The sequence below is a fragment of the Salmo salar genome, chromosome 11 (genome assembly GCF_965601325.2).
Source record: "Salmo salar chromosome 11, fSalSal1, whole genome shotgun sequence".
NCBI classification, from domain to species: Eukaryota; Metazoa; Chordata; class Actinopteri; order Salmoniformes; family Salmonidae; genus Salmo; species Salmo salar.
In genome coordinates, this window is record NC_138301.1 from 9,591,821 (window position 1) to 9,618,840 (window position 27,020).

General features: G+C 40.8%; 1 protein-coding gene across 4 annotated transcripts in view; it reads left to right on the forward strand.

Annotated features, from left to right (window-relative positions):
• Positions 1 to 27,020, forward strand: part of LOC106561932 (oxysterols receptor LXR-alpha) — a 38,887-nt gene extending 11,867 nt beyond the window's left edge. The window contains exons 3-11 of one of the 4 annotated variants that reach the window (XM_014126343.3): positions 4,838 to 4,921; positions 6,944 to 7,183; positions 15,807 to 16,073; positions 16,378 to 16,580; positions 16,969 to 17,148; positions 17,466 to 17,565; positions 19,476 to 19,604; positions 23,271 to 23,365; positions 23,632 to 27,020. In XM_014126343.3, coding sequence (XP_013981818.1) covers positions 4,879 to 4,921; positions 6,944 to 7,183; positions 15,807 to 16,073; positions 16,378 to 16,580; positions 16,969 to 17,148; positions 17,466 to 17,565; positions 19,476 to 19,604; positions 23,271 to 23,365; positions 23,632 to 23,778 — 1,404 coding nt within the window. In that variant the 5' untranslated portion in view covers positions 4,838 to 4,878 and the 3' untranslated portion in view covers positions 23,779 to 27,020. Of the gene's footprint in view, positions 1 to 4,837; positions 4,922 to 5,913; positions 6,028 to 6,943; positions 7,184 to 15,806; positions 16,074 to 16,377; positions 16,581 to 16,968; positions 17,149 to 17,465; positions 17,566 to 19,475; positions 19,605 to 23,270; positions 23,366 to 23,631 lie in introns of those variants that run through there. The other 3 variants (XM_014126345.3, XM_082957710.1, XM_082957709.1) reach the window with 3 other exon arrangements.

The following is a 27,020-nucleotide window of genomic DNA, read 5'->3' on the forward strand; positions in this document are numbered from 1 at the left end:
ATCGACAAATTTTGGGCCAAATCGGCTCGGGGATTCAAACCAGTGACTTTTCAATTACTTGCGCAACGCTCTTAATCTAGGCCATCTGCCGCCCTGCTTTTTTCTTAATTGTTCACGTTTGAACAAAGCTGATGTAGGACAAATACTGGCGTTTTGTTGCAGGTACAGCCAACTAGTGCAAAAATAAAATTGTGCCATTGTCAAAATTATACGATATCTCAAAAACAATATACTTATAAGTATACTTATAACTAGCGATCCCCTCCTCCCCCATCATCAGTTTTGAGGCTATACAGTTTGTTTACACTTACGTTGTTTACAAACATTGGAGTAAAGCAAGCTTATTTTAGGTTCTGATGGGGACAGTTGGACTAAGCTCATGAGGCATCTATAAGTTATGTTCTTGAAAGAATCAATGGGTATCAGTCGTTCCACAAATAGAGTACTCTTTGAATCCCTTGGATATTTTAAAGCCTGTTATAAGTTATTACGACGTGCCCTTTTTAATATAGACCACATGGACATTTCAATAAGTCCTATTTTTTTAATATATTTTTTTAAATGTACTTTTTATATATGAATAAAGACTAGCGAAAGTGCTAAAAATCTGCATTTGTCATTTTTTTCTGACTTCTAGGAAGATTTCAACCCACATAACCACAAAATGTCTCCTACCTATGGACAATTCCACTGTAATAGAATTGCGCTGAGACACTTAAAATGTATACCAATCAATAACCATTTGATTTCAAACTCTATGCACAGACTACTTTTACTCGAAGAATTGTGGAGATGCAAAGTTTGATAGCAGAATTTCAGCCCCCCCCCCAAAACGGTTAAATATCGGCTTCAAATTAAGATTCAAAGATGTCTGCAGAAAGAATGGGTTGTCAACTATGACATGTTGCGTTTGAAAACATCTAATTTGGTTATTAACCTCTCTGGGGTATGTCCCACCTGAGGGACACACTATTCAACAGCCAGTGAAATAGCAGGGCGCCAAATTCAAAACAACAAATCTCATTCAAATTTCTCAAACATACAACTATTATATCCCATTTTAAAGATACACTTCTCGTTAATCCAACCACATTGTCCGATTTCAAAAAGGCTTTACGGCGAAAGCATAACATTAGATTATGTTAGGACAGCGCCGAGACAAGAAACTACACAGCCATTTTTCAAGCAAGGAGAGGCGTCACAAAAACCAAAAATACAGCTAAAATGTATCATTAACCTTTGATCTTCATCAGATGGCACTCATAGGACTTCATGTTACACAATACATGTATGTTTTGCTCGATAAAGTTCATATTTATATCCAAAAACCCCATTTTACATTGACGTGTAATGTTCAGAAATGTTTTGCCTCCCAAAACTTCCGGTGAATGAGTACATCAATTTACAGAAATACTCATCATAAACATTGATAAAATATTCAACTGCTATTTGAAGAATTATAGATACACTTCTCCTTAATGCAACCTCTGTCAGATTTCAAAAAAGCTTTACAGCGAAAGCACACTTTGCAATAATCTGAGTACGGCGCTCAGTCACAAAACCAAACCCGCCATTTTATGGAGTCAACAAAACTCAGAAATAGCATTATAAATATTCACTTACCTTTGATCTTCATCGGAATGCACTCCCAGGAATTCCAGTTCCACAAATGTTCATTTGTTTCGATAAAGTCCATCCTTAATGTCCAAATACCTCCTTTTTGTTCGCGCGTTCAGTCGAGTAATCCAAATCCACTGTGCTCGCGCAGTGAGTTCAAAGTCAAAAAAGTTATATTACAGTTCGTAGAAACATGTCAAACGATGTATAGAATCAATCTTTAGGATGTTTTCATCACAAATCTTCCATAATATTCCAACCGGACGATTCCTTTGTCTTCAAAAAAGAAAAGGAACACAGCTAACTCTCACGTGAGTGTGCGCCACTGAGCGCATGTCATTTTCTCAGTCATCTGATTCCAATGGCTCTTATTCTCTCCCCATTCACAGTAGAAGCATGAAACAATGTTCTAAAGACTGTTGACATCTAGTGGAAGCCTTAGGAAGTGCAAAATGGCCCCACAGACACTGTATACTGGATAGGGAATCACTTAAACTACAAACCTCAGATTTCCACACTTCCTGGTTAGATCTTATCTCATGTTTTTGCCTGCCATATGAGTTCTGTTATACTCACAGACATCATTCAAACAGTTTTAGAAACTTCAGAGTGTTTTCTATCCAAATCTACTAATAATATGCATATCTTAGCTTCTGGGACTGAGTAGCAGGCAGTTTACCCTGGGCAACTTCGTCATCCTGACGTCAAAATACTGCTCCCTACCCTAGAGAAGTTAAACTACACTAAGTGTAGTAGATTAACACCTGGTAACAGGATTGTGTTAACGGAATTTCATCATGGGTCCCTGATCTGTACTACACACACATGCATAAATATGGATATGAATGTCATTCTCTTCATGGTGATGTATCCTAAATAGGTACACACAGGTTGAAATATTTGGGTATTATTCTACACTGGCTATTATTTTAATGAGCTCCACCACCAAACAAGACCAAATTTGGTTGCTTTGGACAGGACCAAATCTGAACCATTCATAGATATCTGTTGCACAAGTTTGGACATCAAAGTACAGCACACTATAGCTCAGAGTATATTCAAGTAAAGTGTACTACATTATATTGTACTCAACAGAGGTCGTGTTAATGTAGAATTCTGCATTTTTCAGACTTTTTTTTTGCAACACAAAGGGCATTTTATCAGCAGACCATGCTCTGACTAATGTGTAGCTACTTTTTTCAGTGTAACCTCCTTTTCTCTGATAATATGCAAGATTAACTTAAAGTGAAAACAAGGAAATGTAGCTGGCTACATTCTTTTTATGCTAAACATTAGAAATAATGGCCAGGTATCATTTTTCCATTGTGAGCTCATTTAAATGTGGCTGCTATAAATAGAATTGCACTTTGGTTGCCATCCTGATGAAAAGGAAGCAATTTTCTGCCGAATGTGTTGCGCTAATGTATTTTCTTCAAAGGAAAACTATAGTCGTACGCCCCTGATCACTCTATTGAAGCAGGAAAAACACTGAATTTAAATAAAACGCAGGTGAATTATGTTTTTTTTTTTTAAAGGTCTGTTTTTAAAATGCAAATTTCTGCACTGCTCAACTATAGTGTGCTCTACTGTATATTAAACTCTACTCCATTCTATTGTACAGGACTGTACTGTTCTGATCTATACTCTAATACAGTAAAGAAAAGTAGTAAGCACTGTACTATACTCTTACTGTGCTGTACTGTCCAAACTTTCGAAACCTAGACGTCGATGATTGGTTCAGATTTGGACCGGACCAAATCTGAACCAATCATGGACGTCTAGGTTTGGGCCAATTTAAGGACCAAAAAACGTTTGTGGACGTGGAAATTAAGGCCAGGTGACGGACCGACAATTTCAACTACAATACCTTCAGAAAGTATTCATAACCCTTGACTTTTTCCAAATGTTGTTACAGACTGAATTTTAAATGAATTAAATTGAGATTTTGTGTCACTGGCTTACACACAACACCCCATAATGTCAAAGTGGAATTATGTTTTTAGACATTTTTTTTTTTTTTACAAATGAATGAAAAGCTAAAATGTCTTCAGTCAGGTATTCAACTCCCAAAAATTTGCTCAAGTCTCATGGACTCACTCTGTTTGCAATAAGTGTTTAACATGATTTTTGAATGACTACCTCAACTCTGTACCTCATACATGAAATTATCTGTGTAAGATCCTTCAGTCGAGCAGTGAATTTCTAACAGATTCAACCACAAAGACCAGAGGTTTCCTAATGCCTCGCGAAGAAGGGCACCTATTGGTAGATGGGTAAAAATGTAAAATGCAGACATTGAATATCCCTTTGAGCATGGTGAAGTTATTCATTCCACTTTGGATGGTATATCAATACACCCTGTCACTACAAAGATACTTCCTAACTCCGTTGCCAGAGAGGAAGGAAACCACTCAGGGATTTCAACGTGAGGCCATGGTGACTTTAAAATGGTGTTAAAGGCTTTGATAGGAGAAATCTGAGCGACAGCATTGTACTTACACCACAATACTAACCTAAATGACAGAGTGAAAACAAGGAAGCCTATACCGAATGAAGGTTGAAAACCGCAGCCCTGGTCCCAGCAATTTTGCCACCTAGTGTACATTTCTAATAGGCTATTTTTGCACAAGAAATAGGTTTAAAATACTAGAGCTTCTTCAGTGGCCAATTTTCATATATTAGGCTAGCTGTCTTTTTGGGCTATCTCAGCCAATAGTGTAAATGTAGTTGGGGTGTAGGAGAGTGGACACTTACTTGACTAGAGCTACGTTTTGCATAACTTTTAGGAGCATTTTGTATAAGTGGTGGCGGCAGGTAGCCGAGCGGTTAGAGTTGTGCCAGTAACTGAAAGGTTGCTTGTTCGAATCCCTGAGCCTACAAGGTGAAGACTTGTCTGTGCCTTTTGAGCCCTTGATAAGAGCATCTGCTAAATGACAAATGTGAGCCGGACGATTTTTCAAGAACTGTAAAATGTATTTCCAGTTGATGTTGGAGTCTAAACTATAGCCTATCATATTTAGGAAGTTAAAGACGACTGCGCCGTGCTTCCCCGTCCCACATAACCTAGTCTACAGGCTATTTAATTGAGACCACACGTATAGGCACACTTGATATGGCACGTTTTCTACTTTTTCACTTCTTTATGGCGTTTTAAAGTACGGTCTATTGTGTGTATTGGCTCTCATATTCTAGTTCTATGATATTATTGTATTAACCCCAGGTGCAGATTTGATTTCGTAATGACAAGCTGCTGTGCAGAAGATGTCCACACTGTCTGGGACTGATATCACAGATGTTGGCCATGGTAAGAGCCTCGTGTTGTTTTAGTCATGATCTGACTGGGCACTTGTCCTTAACTCCAATTCATCAGCTGGGTTCTCAGTCGACCCCCCCCCCCCCCCCCCCCCCCCCCGCGCGCTTGTCATGACACTGACATTGTAGGTCACTCCACATAGTACACTACAGAATAAAAAAAACAAAAAAAAATGTAGTGACAATTTTAAATAAAACAATCTGTATTCTTAAAAAAATATATTTGAACTGGCTTAGTCATGTATTGAAAATATTAAATGTTTAAAGAAATGAATTAGCTTAGTATTACTTTTTTACCTTGTCGTAATCCAAAACCCATCCGTTTCAGGGATGTGAAGTACATTGTTTGTTTTCGACCTCCTAGAACCAACAGTGTAACAGGAAGACGTTGCTGTTTGTATACGTTGTCATAGAACCAAGCGTTACCAGCCGATCGGCAGTAAAACATCTACTTTTATAGCTTCAAGTTGTTCAATTATAATTTTATTCTTTTACTACTACAGATAGGCCTATATCATGGACATTTTAGGACTGTTTTCAGGTGTAATTGTTGCATGTTGTCAGAGCACATTTAGGCCTAAAAGTGAACATCTCACAGTCTTGTGTCTTCAATATTAGAACTGAGTGTCATATTTGAAAGGTGATGTGGTCATGTATGATTTCAAAATTAAAGCCACAGTAAGTGACCGTAAAGTGGTCTAACATCTCAATGTGTAGGTTGTCAACCCACTCTGCCAATAGTGGGCGAAATGTTTTCTTATGGTATAAAATGCATTTTACCAAGGCAAATATGATTATTCTTGTTCTGAATCGTTCAGTGGGGGAAAAAATGAAAAGCTTGGTATGTGCTCGGTTGACATTTCAGAGATGTGCTCGTTTTTGTAAGAAATCTTTTTAAAATAACATGAATTTTGAATTAATATGAAAAGCGTATACGAAAATATTACACGACGTGTCTGAAAATCGATATCCATCTAACCTCAGGCACCCCAATGGTGGAACAAGCTCCCTCACGACGCCAGGACAGCGGAGTCAATCACCACCTTCCGGAGACACCTGAAACCCCACCTCTTTAAGGAATACCTAGGATAGGATAAAGTAATCCTTCTAACCCCCCCCCCCCCTAAAAGATTTAGATGCACTATTGTAAAGTGGTTGTTTCACTGGATATCATAAGGTGAATGCACCAATTTGTAAGTCGCTCTGGATAAGAGCGTCTGCTAAATGACTTAAATGTAAATGTAACCTCTTATGTCCTGCGGATTTGAGAAGAAAGATAACGAGTTCAACAGGAAAGTGAGCCTGTCAGGTAGCCGGTTGCCTTAATTATTGCACAGAGAGGGCCTCCTTTTATTTAGTCACCCTTATTCTGCCCATCCTACAAGGGTAAACACTCCAATACATTTTTGAACAGATTATGATAGGGACATGCGGTTTGGACCATTGGTTTTTCTTAAGATTATCTACACCAGCAATTCTCAACTGGAAGTTTTGAATGGGTCATGGGTAAAATAAAATAATACTCCAGTCTAAACTTAAACCAGGTATGCAGAATGATAATGAACTTACATTAGGGAAAAAAGTATGAACTCTGTAAGTCACTCTGGATAAGATAAATGACACTTACATGTTTTAATAATTTAATCTGAACAATTGTTCATTCACAGTATTTTCAATATAGTCCTATTAGCAGTGCTATTTTTGGTAGATTATGGTCTTAAACCAGTGAGTTCATCAAGAATATGGGAAAATTGTATCATCCACAATGAGAGGTGGAAAGGTTGTTCGCTTGTCATATGATTGCTACATTTACTATCAATATAGTATATAAAAAAAAAATGTTTTCCAGAATGTATTTTGGGTCACGACTGAGACAAACTGGTTCAATTTGGGTCCTGAGGCAAAATCCAGTTGAGAACCACTGATCTGCACAATTAACATTTATTATTTTACCCATTGGTCAAAAAATGCGTTTTTGATTGGACACTCTACAATGTGTGTTTCTGTATCGCAGGTGAGGTGTTCGACGGGGCCCCAGAGCTGCAACTGGACTGTCTCTGCAGTGGTGACGACCACAGTAGTGCAGAAATGAAGCATGAGGGAAACCTCCTCCCCCTGGAACCACCCCGCCATGCAGGGTTTTCCAGCCCCCCCCAGAAAGGGCCTTCCTCATTAGCTGAGAAGAATAGCCCGCTGCTCATGGAGCCCAGCAACATCAAGGCCGACCCCGCCGGCGACATGCCTGCCAACACAGGTGCGCATGTTTTTGTATTTATTTAACCTTTATTTATCCACAAAGTCCCATTGAGGTCAAGATACCGATTTTTGTGAGGGAGACCTGGCACCTGTGTTTTCAGTGATGTCATCAAACCAGTCGGACTGGTCCAAGCGTCAGGCTAATCCGTTTGTTTTCGACGAAGTCTCATCTTATACATTACCAGTCCAAAGTTTGGACACCTACTCATTAAAGGGTTTTTCTTTATTTGTACTATTTTCTACATTGTAGAATAATAGTAAAAGACATACATGGAATCATGTAGTAACCAAAAAAGTGTAAAACAAATCCAAATTCTTCAAAGTAGCCATCCTTCTTTGCCTTGATGACAGCTTTGCACACTTTTGTCATTCTCTCAACCAGCTTCACCTGGAATGCTTTTCCAACAGTCTTGAAGGAGTTCCTACGTATGCTGAGCACTTGTTGGCTGCTTTTCCTTCACTCTGCGGTCCGACTCATCCCAAACCATCTCAATTGGTTGAGGTCGGGTGATCGTGGAGGCCAGGTCATCTGATGCAGCACTCCATCACTCTCCTTCTTGGTCAGATAGCCCTTACACAGCCTGGAGGTGTGTTGGGTTATTATCCTGTTGAAAAACAAATGATAGTCCCACTAAGTGCAAACCAGATGGGATGGCGTATCGCTGCAGAATGCTGTGGTAGGCATCCTGGTTAAGAGTGCCTTGAATTCTAAATAAAGCACCCCTACCTCCATGCTTCACGGTGGGAACCACACATGGAGAGATCATCCATTCACCTACTCTGCGTCTCACAAAGACACGGCAGTTGGAACCAAAAATCTCCCATTTGGACTCATCAGACCAAAGGACAGATTTCCACCGGTCTAATGACCATTGCTTGTGTTTCTTGGCCCAAGTGAGTCTCTTCTTCTTATTGGTGTCCTTCAGTAGTGGTTTCTTTGCAGCAATTTGACCATGAAGGCCTGATTCACGCAGTCTCCTCTAAACAGTTGATGTTGAGATGTCTGTTACTTGAACTCTGAAGCATTTATTTGGACTGCAATTTCTGAGGCTGGTAACTCCAATGAACTTATCCTCTGCAGCAGAGGTAATTCTGCGTCTTCCTTTCCTCATGAGACCCAGTTCATCATAGTGCTTGATGGTTTTTGCAACTGCACTTGAAGAAACTTTCAAAGTTCTTAATGTTCCGTATTGACTGACCTTCATGTCTTAAAGTAATGGACTGTTTTCTCTTTGCTTATTTGAGCTGTTCTTGTCATAATATGGACTTAGCCCTATTTTGTAAAAGACCATCTTCTGTATACCACCCTTACCTTGTCACAACACAAGAAAGAAATTCCACAAATTAACTTAACAAGGCACACCTGTTCATTGAAATGCATTCCAGGTGACTACCTCAAGAAGCTGGTTGAGAGAATGCCAAGTGTGTAAAGCTGCCATCAAGGCAAAGGGTGGCTACTTTGAAGAATCTCATATTAAATATGTTCTGATTTGTCTAACACTTTGTTTTTTTTGGTTACTACATGATTCCATATGTGTTATTTCATAGTTTTGATGTCTTCAGTATTATTCTACAATGTAGAAAATGGTACAAATAAAGAAGACCCCTTGAATGAGTAGCTGTGTCCAATCTTTGGACTGGTACTGTATATTTAGACTACATGCCTATATTTTCCCAGATAGTTCCATGTAGTATATTAACTAGAGGTCGACCGATTATGATTTTTCAATACCGATTATTGGAGGACCAGATAAAGCCGGTTGGGGAAAAAAAAGAAAAAAAGAAGTTCAATATTCCCAGGTAAGAAGTTTTAGGTTGTAGTTATTATAGGACTATTTCTCTCTATACCATTTGTATTTCATATACCTTTGACTATTTGATGTTCTTAAAGGCACTATAGTATTGCCAGTGTAACAGTATAGCTTCCGTCCCTCTCCTCGCCCCTACCTGGGCTCGAACCAGGAACACATCGACAACAGCCACCCTCGACGCATCGTTACCCATCGCTCCACAAAAGCCACGGCCCTTGCAGAGCAAGGGGAACAACTACTTCAAGGTCTCGGAGCGAGTGACGTCACCGATTGAAACGCTATTTGCGCGCACTCCGCTAACTAGCTAGCCATTTCACATCGGTTACACCAGCCTAATCTCAGGAGTTGATGGGCTTGATGTCATAAACAGCTCAATGCTTGAAGCACAGCGACGAGCTGCTGGCAAACGCACCAAAGTGATGTTTGACTGAATGCTTACGAGCCTGCCTACCACCGCTCAGACTGCTATATCAAATCATAGACTTAATTATAACATGATAACACACAGAAATACAAGCCTTAGGTCATTAATATGGTCAAATCCAGAAACCTATTTAGAAAACAAAACATTTATTCTTTCAGTGAAATACGGAACCGTTCTGTATTTTATCTAACGGGTGGCATCCCTAAGTGTAAATATTGCTGTTACATTGCACAACCTTCAATGTTATGTCATAATTATGTACAATTCTGGCAAATTAGTTACGGTCTTTGTTAGGAATAAATGGTCTTCACACAGTTCGCGACGAGCCAGACGGCCCAAACTGCTGCATATACCCTGACTGCTTGCACGGAACGCAAGAGAAGTGACACAATTTCCCTAGTTAAAAGAAATTAATGTTAGCAGGCAATATTAACTAAATATGTAGGTTAAAATATTTACTTGTGTATTGACGTTTATGGTTCGATACACATTACATTTACATTTACGTCATTTAGCAGACGCTCTTATCCAGAGCGACTTACAGTAGTGAATGCATACATTTCATACAATTTCATACATTTCATACATTTTTTATCTGTGCTGGCCCCCCGTGGGAATCGAACCCACAACCCTGGTGTTGCAAACACCATGCTCTACCAACTGAGCTACAGGGAAGGCATTGGTGCAACGACAGTGCTTTTTTCGTGAATGTGCTTGTTAAATCATTACCCGTTTGGCGAAGTGGGCTGTGATTCGATGAGAAATTAACAGGCACCGCATCGATTATATGCAACGCAGGACAAGCTAGATAAACTAGTAATATCATCAACCATGTGTAGTTAACTAGTGATTATGTTAGTTTTTTTTATAAAATATCTTAAGTTTAATGCTAGCTAGCAACTTACCTTGGCTTCTTGCTGCACTCGCGTAACAGGTAGTCAGCCTGCCACGCAGGATCCTCGTGGAGTGCGATGTAATCGGCCACAATCGGTGTCCAAAAATGCAGATTACCGATTGTTATGAAAACTTGAAATCGGCCCTAATATTGACACTACATATATGCATTTACTTTCTCTGATATTTGTATATCATTTTGACAGTACATGTTCTTTTTTTAAAAATATTTTATTTGAAAGGTTTTTCTTTTGCAATTTAGTACAAAACAAAAGCACACAACAACAAAAAACACAGCTGCCTGACATATGAAATGAAGTATTGCTTAGGCAAGACATGGAACAAGAATAGAGCAAGAATGACAGTTACAACAACAGTAAGTGTTCCTCGTCAGTCTCTGTCCAGAAACAGACCCCAAATCTTGAGAGATCTGCTGGAGGAGTTGGTTCTAAAAAAAACAAATATTTTCTAAGTGAATGGTGTTAAACATTTCTGCTAGCCATCTACTGAAGCAAGGGGAGTGGGTGACTTCCATTCTGTGGAACTATTTAAACTTATTTAAAAAAAAAAAAATTTAAACCCCAAGTCTCCTTGAGATGGCCAGTAAAGGCCTGTGTGTAGTTGGAGAAAAAGGAGACAACTGAGATTAGGTGTTTTGAATTGGGAGGGAGTTGTAGCAAATCATAAAATAAATGTTGTACAGGGAGGGTGTCAGCATTTTGACTTTTCCCTTTGCTATAGTGTCTGTCTTGTAAGTAACGGAAAAAAAGGTGAATGGGGGAGTGAATGTATTCTTTAATTGGAAAAATGATGCTAATTGCTTATCTATGTAGAAGTCTTCAATTGTGGCGAGTCCCTTCTCCCTCCATTCAAGAAATACCTTGTCAGACCGAGATGGAACAAAATAATGATTAAAGCGTATAGAGGTATCAGGCACCTTACAAACATGCTTAATATGGTTTAAAATTCTTAAAGAAAAGTTGTCAGTTTGTTTGGGCACTCTGCTTTGGAGAAAAACAAGGCTGGAAGAGAGGAATTTGTGACGGACTTGAGTTGCATATTTAGCCACAGGGGGGAACAGTGTCCAACTTATCAGGGAAACCCAGTTGCCAGTATGTTAATGCCCTGGCATTTGCAGCCCAGTAATAATGCTTAAAGATGGGTAGGCCTAAGCCGCAACTTTCCTTGGGCTTTTGCAAGTGGGCCTTTATGAATACGGTGGTTTTTGTAACCCCAGACAAATGACAAGGTTGTTGAGTCCAAAGTCTTAAATTGATGTAAGAAAAATTAAGATTCTGGAAAAGATAAAGAAACCCCATCATGGAAAGAGGCAATATACTCGTGCTCTGTTTTTTTGTTGTAGCTTTGCAACCAGCTCACTGTAGTAAAGCTTGAAGATGAGCTTTGGATTTCTAGGTATTTTTAGTGCCAGGTAAGTTGTGGTCATGCACCACTTTAAATGGTATACTCTCTAGCTCACTTGTAAAATGATCTGAAATGCACATGAGATCACTTTTCCCCCAATTTATTGAATAGCCAGATAGTTTCCCAAATGAATTGATTATAAGTCTAGTGGGTTAGGGACAGAGGCTACTGGGTTCAAGATGTATAAAAATCGCCTCACAAGTCCTCAACTGGCAGCTTCATTAAATTATTACCCGCAAAACATCAGTCTCAACGTCAACAGTGAAGAGGCGACTCCGGGATGCTGGCCTTCTAGGCAGAGTTGCAAAGAAAAAGCCATATCGCAGACTGGCCAATAAAAATAAAAGATGAAGATGGGCAAAAGAACAGACACTGGACAGAGAATCTGCCTAGAAGGCCAGCATCCCGGAGTCGCCTCTTCACTGTTGACGTTGAGACTGGTGTTTTGCGGGTACTATTTAATGACGCTGCCAATTGAGGACTTGAGTCGTTTGTTTATTGGCCTCCCACTCCTCTTTCTATTCTGGTTATAGCCAGTTTGCGCTGTTCTGTGAAGGGAGTAGTACACAGCGTTGTATGAGATCTTCAGTTTCTTGGCAATTTCTCACGTGGAATAGCCATCATTTCTCAGAACAAAAACAGACTGACGAGTTTCAGAAGAAAGTTCTTTGTTTCTGGCCATTTTGAGCCTGTAATCGAACCCACAAATGCTGATGCTCCAGATACTCAACTAGTCTAAAGAAGGCCAGTCTTATTGCTCCTTTAAATCAGGACAACATCTTTCAGCTGTGCTAACATAATTGCAAAAGGGTTTTCTAATGATCAATTAGCCTTTTAAAATGAAACTTGGATTAGTCGGAAGTTTACATACACCTTAGCCAAATACATTTAAACTGTTTTCCACAATTCCTGACATTTTAATCCTAGTAAAAAGTCCCTATCTTAGGTCAGTTAGTATTACCACTTTATTTTAAGAATGTGAAATGTCAGAATAATGGTAGTGATTTATTTCAGCTTTTATTTCTTTCATCGCATTCCCAGTGGGTCAGAAGTATGTGTATATAGATATATATCTATCTCCTCAATTAGTATTTGGTAGCATTGCCTTAAACAATTTAAACCTGGGTCAAACGTTTCGGGTAGCCTTCCACAACCTAAGTTGGGTGAATTTTGGCCCATTCCTCCTGACAGAGCTGGTGTAACTGAGTCAGGTTTGTAGGCCTCCTTGCTCACACACGCCTTTTCAGTTCCGCCCACACACTTTCTATAGGATTGAGGTTATGGCCACTCCAATACCGTGACTTTGTTGTCCTTAAGCCATTTTCCCACAACTTTGGAAGTATGCTTGGGGTCGTTGTCCATTTCGAAGACCCATTTGCGACCAAGCTTTAACTTCCTGACTGATGTCTTGATGTTGCTTCAATATATCCACATCATTTTCCTCCCTCATGATGCCATCTATTTTGAAGTGCACCAGTCCCTCCTGCAGCAAAGCACCCCCACAACATGATGCTGCCACCCCTGTGCTTCACGGTTGGGATGGTGTTCTTCGGCTTGCAAGCCTCCCCCTTTTTCCTCCAAACATAACAATGGTCATTATGGCCAAACAGTTCTATTTTTGTTTCATCAGACCAGAGGACATTTCTCCAAAAGTATGATCTTTGTCCCCATGTGCAGTTGCAAACCGTAGTCTGGCTTTTTCATGGCGGTTTTGGAGCAGTGGCTTCTTCCTTGCTGAGCGGCCTTTCAGGTTATGTCGATATAGGACTTGTTTTACTGTGGATATAGATACTTTTGTACCTGTTTCCTCCAGCATTTTCACAAGGTCCTTTGCTATTTAATGGGATTGATTTGCACTTTTCACACCAAAGTACGTTCATCTCTAGGAGACAGAACGCGTCTCCTTCCTGAGCGGTATGACGGCTGCGTGGTCCCATGGTGTTTACACTTGCGTACTATTGTTTGTACAGATAAACGTGGTACCTTAAGGTGTTTGGAAATTGCTCCCAAGGATGAACCAGACTTGTGGAGGTCTACAATTGTTTTTTCTGAGGTCTTGGATGATTTTCTTTTTATTTACCCATGATGTAAAGCAAAGAGGCACTGAGTTTGAAGGTAGGCCTTGAAATACATCCACAGGTACACCTCCAATTGACTCAAATGATGTCAATTAGCCTATCAGAAGCTTCTAAAACCATGACATAATTTTCCAAGCTGTTTAAAGGCACAGTCAACTTAGTGTATGTAAACTTCTGACCCACTGAAATTGTGATACAGTGAAATAATCTGTCTGTAAACAATTGTTGGGAAAATGACTTGTCATGCACAAAGTAGATGTCCTAACCGACTTGCCAAAACTATAGTTTGTTAACAAGGAATTTGTGGAGTGGTTGAAAAAAGATTTTTAATTTACATTTAAGTAATTTAGCAGACGCTCTTATCCAGAGCGACTTACAAATTGGTGCATTCACCTTATGATATCCAGTGGAACAACCACTTTACAATAGTGCATCTAAATCTTTTAAGGGGGGGGGGGGGTTAGAAGGATTACTTTATCCTATCCTAGGTATTCCTTAAAGAGGTGGGGTTTCAGGTGTCTCCGGAAGGTGGTGATTGACTCCGCTGTCCTGGCGTCGTGAGGGAGCTTGTTCCACCATTGGGGTGTCAGAGCAGCGAACAGTTTTGACTGGGCTGAGCGGGAACTGTGCTTCCTCAGAGGTAGGGGGGCCAGCAGGCCAGAGGTGGATGAACGCAGTGCCCTTGTTTGGGTGTAGGGCCTGATCAGAGCCTGAAGGTATGGAGGTGCCGTTCTCTTCACAGCTCCGTAGGCAATCACCATGGTCTTGTAGCGGATGCGAGCTTCAACTGGAAGCCAGTGGAGAGAGCGGAGGAGCGGGGTGACGTGAGAGAACTTGGGAAGGTTGAACACCAGACGGGCTGCGGCGTTCTGGATGAGTTGTAGGGGTTTAATGGCACAGGCAGGGAGCCCAGCCAACAGCGAGTTGCAGTAATCCAGACGGGAGATGACAAGTGCCTGGATTAGGACCTGCGCCGCTTCCTGTGTGAGGCAGGGTCGTACTCTGCGAATGTTGTAGAGCATGAACCTACAGGATCGGGTCACCGCCTTGATGTTAGTGGAGAACGACAGGGTGTTGTCCAGGATCACGCCAAGGTTCTTAGCACTCTGGGAGGAGGACACAAGGGAGTTGTCAACCGTGATGGCGAGATCATGGAACGGGCAGTCCTTCCCCGGGAGGAAGAGCAGCTCCGTCTTGCCGAGGTTCAGCTTGAGGTGGTGATCCGTCATCCACACTGATATGTCTGACAGACATGCAGAGATGCGATTCGCGGCCTGGTTATCAGAAGGGGGAAAGGAGAAGATTAATTGTGTGTCGTCTGCATAGCAATGATAGGAGAGACCATGTGAGGATATGACAGAGCCAAGTGACTTGGTGTATAGCGAGAATAGGAGAGGGCCTAGAACAGAGCCCTGGGGGACACCAGTGCTGAGAGCGCATGGTGCGGAGACAGATTCTCGCCACGCCACCTGGTAGGAGCGACCTGTCAGGTAGGAGATGCCCAACTCGGAGAGGGTGGAGAGGAGGATCTGATGGTTCACAGTATCAAAGGCAGCAGATAGGTCTAGAAGGATGAGAGCAGAGGAGAGTTAGCTTTAGCAGTGCAGAGAGCCTCCGTGACACAGAGAAGAGCAGTCTCAGTTGAATGCCCAGTCTTGAAACCTGACTGATTAGGATCAAGAAGGTCATTCTGAGAGAGATAGCAGGAGAGCTGGCCAAGGACGGCACGTTCAAGAGTTTTGGAGAGAAAAGAAAGAAGGGATACTGGTCTGTAGTTGTTGACATCGGAGGGATCGAGTGTAGGTTAATGACTCAAACCTAAGTTTATGTAAACTTCCGACTTCAACTGTGTGTATTTTTTTTGCAAACTTGGAAATGAAACAGTAACAATTTAAATATTTCAAAATAAGCGGAGAGGAGACCTGAATGAGCGATTCTACTCCATGCGCACTAGTGCCCCCTCAGTACATACATTTTCTATATTTTCAGAGGGTCAGCCGGTGAAGAGGAAGAAGGGTCCAGCCCCCAAGATGCTGGGGAACGAGGTGTGCAGCGTGTGCGGGGACAAGGCCTCAGGCTTCCACTACAACGTGCTGAGCTGCGAGGGCTGCAAGGGCTTCTTCCGCCGCAGCGTCATCAAGAGCGCCCAGTACTCGTGCAAGAACAACGGCCGCTGTGAGATGGACATGTACATGCGCCGCAAGTGCCAGCAGTGCCGGCTGCGCAAGTGCCGCGAGGCGGGCATGCTGGAGCAATGTGAGTTGTCTCTGAGCTACAGTTCCCTGTGGCAGCCATCTTTCTTTTACATGTATTTTTTTTATATACCCCTTTATCTTCCAAAACACCTGTGCTTAAAAAATACGTTTTTTTACCTTGGATATGTAGGGGTTGTGCTAAAAAACAGAAGATGTACTAATATTAAATGTAGAGATGGCTTGGCAAGGGCTCTATAAAAAGCTGTAGTACATCATTGAAATTGACCTCCCAAACTATGGTAGTATGTCTTTTTCCTACTTTTCATTGCTTTGCTGATTTTATGTGTTCCTCCTGGCGTTCCCAGGCGTTCTCTCAGAGGAGCAGATCCGAGTGAAGAAAATGAAGAAGAACGAGGAAGAGACTGCACGCACGTCTACCGTGGTGACCCCCACCCCGGTGCCGGAGGTGGTCCCGCTGGCGCCCGAGCAGCTGGAGATGATCGAGAAGCTGGTGGCCATGCAGAAGCAGTGCAACAAGCGCTCGTTCATCGACCGGCCCAAAGTCACGGTGATTGTCTCTGAGTGTCCCAATCCTTTTGATGCCACAGGGCAAACTACTAACATATGGCATGCTAGATATCTTAAACAGTTTCTTGTTTCGCAGTTGCACGAATGTAGGGATTGGTATGACATCTTGATATAGAGGTGGAATACAACATTTCTGCATTCCACAACACCTCTGCATGTTCAAAGACATGTTTGCCAAGAATACTGCACAAAATATTGTTACTGTTGAATTTTGGGCAAATGAACTGTTTGTCATCTAGCCAATTTTTGGTAGGTCTGCAGCTCTGAGCACATGGTGAAATCTCTGCATTGTATTAGGTGTTCATTTTTTTTATTGAATAATTTGTTAATTTATTCATCTTTGAAGTCTGTCTCCATCTAATTTCCAGCCGTGGCCCCAGAGTCAGGACCCCCAGAACAGGGAGGTGCGGCAGCAGCGCTTTGCCCACTTCACTGAGCTGGCCATCATGTCGGTCCAGGAGATAGTGGACTTTGCCAAGCAGTTGCCTGGCTTCCTAGAGCTCACCAGAGAGGACCAGATTGCCCTGCTGAAGACCTCAACCATTGAGGTGAGTCATGGTTTTCCTAGTGTATTACTCTCTCCTCACCGTTTACCTTCTTTCCCCTCATATTCTCAGACAGGTTTGTTAAAGTGGTAAATACAGTAATAAGAAATGCTGGCTTGATATTGTCTTTTGCCTATTTAAAAAAATAAAATAAACACTTCTAGTCAAGACCACTGGGGGGGGGGGGGGAATCATGTCTGGCTCTATATCATTATGTTGGTTTTCAGGATCACATGTCTCAATATCTCAAGTAGATTATCTACTTTGGAGGATGTCTCTCACTTGATCCCCAGTCACTGATGTGCCTTGTCTTTCTGCAGATCATGCTGCTGGAAACATCGCGGAGATATAACCCTGCCATTGAGAGCATCACGTTCCTGAAGGACTTCAGTTATAACAAGGAGGATTTTGCCAAAGCAGGTACAGCATCTTTCCTTTTGTCTTAGATGTTCACGATTCACATTCAAACTGCAATCAGTCAAAAACAAGCTGCTTGCCTTCAACTCCCTCCTGTTCTGTACCCCATACTCCAGGGTCTCCCACCCTTTTTTCCTCAGGGCCCTGTTTTTTAACAGTCATTTGTTGTTTTTGAAGCTCATTCCATGTAGTTTAACAAGATTCATGACACATTTTAGGTAGGCTATTTGACGATGATAATAATGGATAAGGAAAATGAAGTTTATACCCAATTTCCCCAAATGTTTTATTACTATAATTTATTTGAACCCTCAATTTATTTATAAATATTCTTTTACAAAAAAGTGAATAGATTAATTGAAAGCGACAGTCACACACACAAGATTACTAATCAAGCAAGGTCCAATTTCTTTGACTCCACTTTAGGTTGTAGCTCAGCTTCTGAATGTCATGAAGACAAACCAAAGATATTCCTGTGTGCTTCAGTTGCGTCTTCCTCTATTTTACAGCTTTTAAAAAAAAGATTATACAGTACTAGTCAAAAGTTGACACCTACTCATTCAAGGGTTTTTCCATCTGATTCATCACTCTCCTCCTTGGTCAAATAGCTCTTACACAGGCTGGAGGTGTGTTGGGTCATTGTCCTCTTGAAAAACAAATGCGCAAACCAGATGGGATGGCATATCGCTGCAGCGTGCTGTGGTAGCCATGCTGGTTAAGTGTGCCTTGAATTCAAAATAAATCAGTGTCACCAGCAAAGAACCATCACACCACACCCCGTCCATGCTTCACGGTGGGAAATACACATGCGGAGATCATCCGTTAACCTACTCTGGAGCCAAAAATCTCACATTTGGACTCATCAGACCAAAGGACAGATTTCCACCGGTCTAATGTCCATTGCTTGTGTTTCTTGGCCCAAGCAAGTCTCTTCTTCTTATTGGTGTCCTTTAGTAGTGGTTTCTTTGCAGCAATTTGACCATGAAGGCCTGATTCACGCAGTCTCCTCTAAACAGTTGATGTTGAGATGTCTGTTACTTGAATTCTGAAGCATTTATTTGGGCTGCAATTTCTGAGGCTGGTAACTCCAATGAACTTATCCTCTGCAGCAAAGGTAACTCTGGGTCTTCCTTTACTGTGGCGGTCCTCATGAGACCCAGTTTCATCATAGTGCTTGATGGTTTTTGCGACTGCACTTGAAGAAACTAACAAAGTTCTTGAAATGTTCTGCATTGACTGACCTTCATGTCTTGATGTACTGTCGTTTCTCTTTGCTTATTTGAGCTGTTCTTTCCATAATATGGACTTTACCAAATAGGGCATCTTCTGTATACCACCCCTACCTTGTCACAACACAGCTGATTGGCTCAAATGCATTTAGAAGGAAAAGAAATTCCTCAAGTGACTAACTTAACAAGGCGCACCTGTTATTTGAAATGCATTCCAGGTGACTACCTCATGAAGCTGGTTGAGAGAATGCCAAGAATGTACAAAGCTGTCAAAGGCAAAGGGTGGCTACATTGAAAAATTTCAAACATTTAAAAAAATGTTTTGCTTACTACATGAGTCCATGTGTTATTTCATAGTTTGTCTACACTATTATTCTACAATGTAGAAAATAAATAAAAACCCTGGAATAAGTGTCAACTTTTGACTGGTACTGTGTGTGTTTTATTTATACATACATGCTGGATGTGTATATTCGCGCCAAAGTTTCATTGAGTGGGTGCGGGACTTTCCTTTACTTCACACCCCTGAAGTCAAGGAAGGTCCCGCACTCACTCAATGAAACTTTGGCGCAACCCCTAGATAGGGAACCCCTGCCATACTCTATGGAGACATTGACCTCTTATCCTTAACCCATATTTGTATCCCTCTGTCTGGATTTCCCTCTCGCGCTCTCATCCCCTCAGGGCTGCAGTTGGAGTTTATTAACCCCATCTTTGAGTTCTCCAAGGGCATGAACGACCTGCACCTGGACGAGGCGGAGTACGCTCTGCTCATTGCCATCAACATCTTCTCTGCAGGTCAGAGGTCAAGTGGTATGCTAGTGTGGAACATAGCCCATATGCAAGGTACCTTTATTACGAAGGTCTGGACATCAACGTAATCGTTAGGGATTCACTGATGTGGATATTCTGGGGGGATACCAATATTAAATATTTCCTTTGCAATATCGATTTTTAAGCTATTATCGGCCTATACCAATATGGTCACTGACATATTGTGCATCCCTAGTAATCATATGAGGAAGCTTCCAAAAACAAACATTTATGGGAACAGCGTCGTTTTCAAAAATTCTACAGGGTTTGCAGTGAAAATATGAATTTAAGTAAAGGTGGCTGTAGATATTTTGAAAAACTTTTCAGTAAATGGAATGACAGTAAAACAGTTAATGATACGGTGCCTTCAGAAAGTATTCCTACCCCTTGACCTATTTAAAATTGTTACAGCCTGAATTCAAAATGGACTGAATAGATCATTTTTCTCACCCATCTACACATAACACTGAATATTCCTGAGTGGCCTAGTTACAGATTTGACTTAAATCTATGGCAAAACTTGAAAATGGCTGTCTAGCTATGATCAACAACCAACTTGACAGAGCTTTTAATGACAGTGAAAATGTTTGTAGAAATTGTTGCAAATGTATTGAATTAAATACAGGAATATCTCATTTACATGAATATTCACACCCCTGAGTTAGTAACACCTTCGGCAGCAATTACAGCTGAGTCTTTCTGGGTAAGTCTGAGCTTTGCACACCTGGATTGTGCAAATATTTGCACATTCTTAAAAAAATTCTTAAAGCTTTGTCAAGTTGATTGATCATTGCTAGACAGCCATTTTCAAGTGTTGCCATAGATTTTTAAGTCAAATCTGTAACTAGGCCACTCAGGAATATTCAGTGTCATCTTGGTAAGCAACTCCAGGTTATATTTCGCCTTGTGTTTATTGTCCTGCTGAAAGGCCAAAATATATCACTAGCGGCCATAAAGACTTTCATTCGGCTAGTGAAAAAGGCTGATCTTTGACTTAAATCCACACATTAAGTCAAAGATCAGCCTTTCCACTGTCTGTTGGAAAAAAGACTGAACCAGGTTTTCCTCTTGGATTTTACTTGTGCTAAACTCTTTCTTTTTATGCCCACAAAATTCCTAGTTCTTGCGGATGACAAGCATACAGTTGAAGTCGGAGGTTTACATAAACCTTAGCCAAATACATTTAATCCTAGTAAAAATTCCGTCTTAGGTCAGTTAGGATCACCACTTATTTTAAGAATGTGAAATGTCAATAATAGTAGAGGGAATGATTTATTTCAGCTTTTATTTCTTTCATCACATTCCCAGTGGGTCAGAAGTTTACATGCACTCAATTAGTATTTGGTAGCATTGCCTTTAAATTGTTTAACTTTGGTCGAACGTTTCAGTTAGCCTTCCACAAGCTTCCCACAATAAGTTGGGTGTATTTTGGCCCATTCCTCCTGACAGAGCTGGTGTAAATGAGTCAAGTTTGTAGGCCTCCTTGCTCGCACACACTTTCAGTTCTGCCCACAAATTTTCTATAGGATTGAGGTCAGGGCTTTGATGGCCACTCCTCCAATATACCTTGACTTTGTTGTCCTTAAGCCATTTTGCCACAACTTTGGAAGTATGCTTGGGGTCATCGTCTATTTGCGACCATCAAGGAGACTGTCTTGATGTTGCTTCAATATATCCACATAATTTTCCTGCCTCACGATGCCATCTATTTTGTCAAGTGCACCAGTCCCTCATGCAGCAAAGCACCCCCACAACATGATGCTGCCACCCCTGTGCTTCACGGTTGGGATGGTGTTCTTCGACTTGCAAGCGTTCCCCTTTTTCCTCCAAACATAACGATGGTCATTATGGCCAAACAGTTATATTTTTGTTTTATCAGACCAGAGGACATTTCTCCAATAAGTACGATCTTTGTCCCCATGTGCAGTTGCGAACTGTAGTCTGGCTTTTTTTAATGGCGGTTTTGGAGCAGTGGCTTCTTCCTTGCTGAGCGGCCATTCAGGTTATGTCGCTATAGGACTTGTTTTACTATGAATATAGATACTTTTGTACCCGTTTCCTCCAGCATCTTCACAAGGTCCTTTGCTGCTGTTCTGGGATTGATTTGCACTTTTCACACCAAAGTACGTTAATCTCTAGGAGACAGAACGCGTCTCCTTCCTGAGCGGTATGATGGCTGCGTGGTCCCATGGTGTTTATACTTGCGTACTATTGTTTGTAATAGATGAATGTGGTACCTTCAGGCCTTTGGAAATTGCTCCCAAGGATGAACCATACTTGTGGGAGGTCTATGATTTTTTTTTTTTGGAGGTCATGGCTAATTTTCCCATGTCATGCTAAGAGGCACTGAGTTTGAAGGTAGGCCTTGAAATGCATCCACAGGTACACCTCCAATTGACTGAAATGATGTCAATTAGCCTAACAGAAGCTTCTAAAGCCATGACATTTTCTGGAATTTTCCAAGCTGTTTTAAAGGCACAGTCAACTTACTGTATGTAAACTTCTGACCCACTGGAATTGTGATACAGTGAATAAATGAAATAAATCGGTCTGTAAACAATTGTTGGGAAAATGACTTGTCATGCACAAAGTAGATGTCCTAACCGAATAGCCAAAACTATACCGTTGAAGTTGTAAGTTTATATACACTTAGGTTGGAGTCATTAAAACTCATTTTTCAACCACTTCGCACATTTCTTGTTAACAAACTATAGTTTTGGCAAGTCGGTTAGGACATTTACTTTGTGCATGACCCAAGTAACTTTTCCAACAATTGTTTACAGATTATTTCACAATGTTGTTGATCTCCTTACCACAGCCACTAAACTAACGGTTTTAAAGACATCATTGGCCTCACGGTGAAATCCCTGAGCGGTTTCCTTCCTCTCTGGCAACTGAGTTAGCAAGTATCTTTGTAGTGACAGGGTGTATTGATATACCATCCAAAGTGGAATGAATAACTTCACCATGCTCAAAGGGATATTCAATGTCTGCATTTTACATTTTTACCCATCTACCAATAGGTGCCCTTCTTTGCGAGGCATTACAAAACCTCTGGTCTTTGTGGTTGAATCTGTTAGAAATTCACTGCTCGGCTGAAGGATCTTACAATTATCTGTATGTGTGGGGTACATAGACGAGGTAGTCATTAAAAAATCATGTTAAACACCATGCAACTTATTATGTGACTTGTTAAGCAATTTTCTTATTTTGGCTTGCCATAACAAATGGGTTGAATACTTATTTTCAATTAATCTTTAACATTCCACTTTGACATTATGGGGTATTGTGTGTAGGCCAGTGACACAATCTTAATTGAATCAATTTTAAATTCAGGCTGTAACACACTCAAATGTGGAAAAAGTCAAAGGGTGTGAATACCTTCTGAAGGCACTGCATGTGTTTGTTGAGGAGTTCACTATGAATGTGTTTATTTTCCACTTTGAACTTTTCCTGCCATTCACTCAGTTATTTTCACTCACCTCGCTGGTCCCTTCATTTTAGAATTCTTCCGCATTTATGCGAAGTTATGGGATTTCAAAATATTAATGTCTTGACCTGGGTACTACAGAGACCTTGCCCATATGTAGGAAGTAACATTCAACATATCTATGCATTCTATTGTATTAGGTATAAAACGTTAAGCTGTATTCGTATGTTCCCCAGACCGGCCCAATGTGCAGGACCATGAACTTGTGGAGCGACTGCAGCAGCCGTACGTGGACGCACTTCGTTCTTACATCATGATCAAGAGACCAAACGTGAGTGCTCTAGTTCTGATTTAACTTGCACAAGCCACCATGTGTAGGTTGAGGATGTTTCAGTTTTCACATACACACTTGAGTCCGCGTCGAGTTGAATCCTATTTTCAATTCCAGTCCGTACAGAAAATGTATTGAAATTCAGGTCATGAGTGGGAAAATCCAAATTGAAAGTAATAGTAAAATGTTAGGTTTAAAAATATAAAATGTAATGGTCCCCGACCCTGAATGATGAGTGGGGTTACATTAATCTCTCTTCCTTCTAGGATCACCTGATGTTTCCACGCATGCTCATGAAGCTGGTCAGCCTCCGCACCCTCAGCAGCGTCCACTCTGAGCAGGTCTTCGCCCTACGCCTCCAGGACAAGAAGCTCCCGCCGCTGTTATCTGAAATCTGGGACGTCCACGAGTGACTTCGCCGACACCCTTGCGGAACTCTGCCGCGCTCCGCAAACCTGCGTACTGGGATGGACAGAAACATTGGGTTTGTCTTTCGAGTGTCGAAAAAAAGACTTGAATGAAGCGATGCCTCCCAGGATACCCAAACACGGCGGATCAAACCTACAGCTCGGTTGCCAGATTGAATCAGTTGCCAGATTGGAGAAACTTTTTTTTTTCTTCTACATCTTCTATGCAGTTTGGGAGGATAGTGATGGCCCGCTGTACTGCAGACTGGGACACTAATCTCATGGGGAGGTTGGGGCAAAGAAATAGAATGACCAATTATATTCATTCTATTTCTATGGGTTGAGGATTGTGCACACCTGATTTCTCTCCCTCGCCCATTTTGTTATTGAAGGTGAGACGGGCTTGTGGTGAGGTTGTGCTGTCATGGTCAGTGTGGCTCAGACTTGCTAGCCAGTGTTCACCATTACATCTACTGATATGTTGATAGTCACGTAATTGGCCTATCTATAATGACAATTGCCATGATGCTTTGAAGGTTTTGGCAATGCCCCCCCACCCCCCAACCCAAGTCCACATCATGGATGATAACCCCAAATAAACAGAAGACGTTATAGCCCCGTGTTGCAATGGGATAGGAAACAGAGGTATCCTAACTGCTGCCCAATTTTAAACAATGTGTCTTATTGGTGTCCACTGTCCAGATGTATGTTAGAATGGTAGGTCACCTGCTTGATTGTTGTGATTTAGCAGTTTAATAGTCAGCCATCTGATTTGTTCTCCTCGGTGAAGGAACAAGAAAGCAATTCTGATGAATTGTGTTGAATTATTTAAGGTGAAGTGTTGGTATAGAGATGCGTAGCCTACCACTTTCAAGTGCAGGACCCCCACCAACCATTTTGTAAATGCACTCAAACATTGATTTACATGTACAAAGTATATATTAATGACAAAATATATATATATTTAGTATGCCCACAAGTGAAGACATCCATACAAAATGACTTGTACAATCACTCACTTACGCACAAGCAAGCAGTGAATTATTATTATATATTTTTTTAAAGCATCACTGGATATGTGAGGGCCAAGCTGAGGCCTTATACACTGGAACAACCTCAATGCTACGCTAGGGAGTTGTAAGCTTAGGCCAGGGGATAGGCTTCTTTTGAAGCGGCTGGGGGCACAAAAAAAACGGAACTCATCGTGCGGTGTCTGCGTACCCACAATCTCCCCCGCCTACCTTGCGAGCAAAACATTTTAGTGACCGATTTCCCCCTCCCCAATTTTGCCATAGGCTGGAAGAAAATGTTTGCGGTTTTTAATAACTGATGGTCAATGGGCCCCACACTGGTCAGTAATTCGACCATGCTTACTACAAGCTTAGATGGCTGGCTGCTAGACTAACTTAACACTTTCATTTAGCTGACATGAGCTAATTGACTGCTGATGCATAACCAAATTGCACTTAGAATAGAATATACAAACTCTCAGCAGTAAGTTGAGACCCTGACTGAAATTAGTCCGAGGGGCCCGCCAGTTGCAAATCCCTGGTCTAGTTGTATGTACGGTCCTCCCTTCCCCCAAACCAGCATGGTTCCAGACATCTGAGTGGCAATTTCATCCAGATGTTTAAAATGTGCTTTGCATCCCACAATAGTTGGAATAGCAAAATAAGTAAAATTGCGCTCCATGTGTGGGCACTGCAGTACTTTCTGCAACGGTAACATTTTTGGGTTACTCTGACTTTCATGAATAAACCATTGTAAATGCTTACAAGTAATAATGAAATACTTAATAGTTTTTCACTATTTATAAATGGTTGTTCATGAATGGTATAGTCTTACCCATATCTAATAAGATCATAAGATTTCACTCAACAGTCGTCGCCCCCCCCATGATGCTGTTTCTATCAGTCCTTTGTATGACTTTGCTAATGTGACACAGGTTCAGAAGGAAAGCTGTTTTTGATTCGATTCCTGATTGACAGACAGTTTTGTCCATTACTGACCCCACTTTACAACTCAGATCAGTGTGAAATAGAGGAGAGTTGAGGACTCAGACAAAATGGGGAGATTATCATAACAGTTGCACAATATGTCAAAGTAGCACAGAGATAAGGGAGTAAGCTATATGGAACAATTACTAGATGGCGCTTTCAGTAAGAAGAAAATCAATGCAATTATTTAACAAATGTGTTATATTAGGGTTGGTGGTCTTCTATTTGTAGTCTGTCATCCATCAGGTTTTTATGGCTATTTGTTTGGTTGAGATTGATTGTCTTTGATGGCGCTGACTCATAACCTGAAGATGGTTCTTCTACACACTATTCAAAGGGTTTGCTCTTCCCTGGGCATGCGTGTGTGGAGCCATCTATTTTCAATTACTCTTGAGACTTAAATTGCAAAACCATACAATCCCAGTTTTCCTATTTTTCCTTTCAATATGTAACTCATACCAGCAAATGATTGTCTACATTGAAATTACATCAGTATTTTCAGTCTGAATAGAAAACCTAAGCATTAACACAAGGTATGGTGTCTTAAGTCTAAATAATGTTTTCAGTTGTTTAGAATACACAATGTTAATACTGTAGGTAACTGAAAGTTGACTAATAGCATTTACGACCTTCTGGTGTGCAGAACTCATTTCATTCCCTTCTCTACATCTTAAAGGGTGAAGCTGTAAACCATATTGACATAGAAATGCAAACTTATTTGAATATTTTTTTGAACACTTTAAGACCATGTATATTCTGCTTTATATGTATAAATTAAAACCTGAAAGATATTGTAGCCTATTGCCAGATTATATATTTGTGTACCAACTGAAACCAAAAACCACTAATATTTCTGATTTGGAATTATTACAATTTCAAAGTGATTTAAGCTTATACAAAATAAATGCTTTATTGTAATTAGTTCTCTTAAATATATCACAGCCAGTAAAATAAATGGTGAATTTATTTACCCACTTGTTTGGGTGTTCTGTTGTCAAATAGAGCAGTCAACAGTTGTGGCTATTTATTCATTTTTATCAGAAGAGCTTGGAATCTCTACCATGACAAGTATTTACTTTATTACACAGCGGGCTTCATGCAATTTATAGTTCTAGTCCTTTCGGGGTCTATTATTTTCTTGTCATTTAAATGATATGCTTAGTGACAATTCCCAAATATACTGAACAGAAATAAACTCAACATGTAAAGTGTTGGTTTCATGAGCTGAAATAAATGTTCCCAGAAATGTTC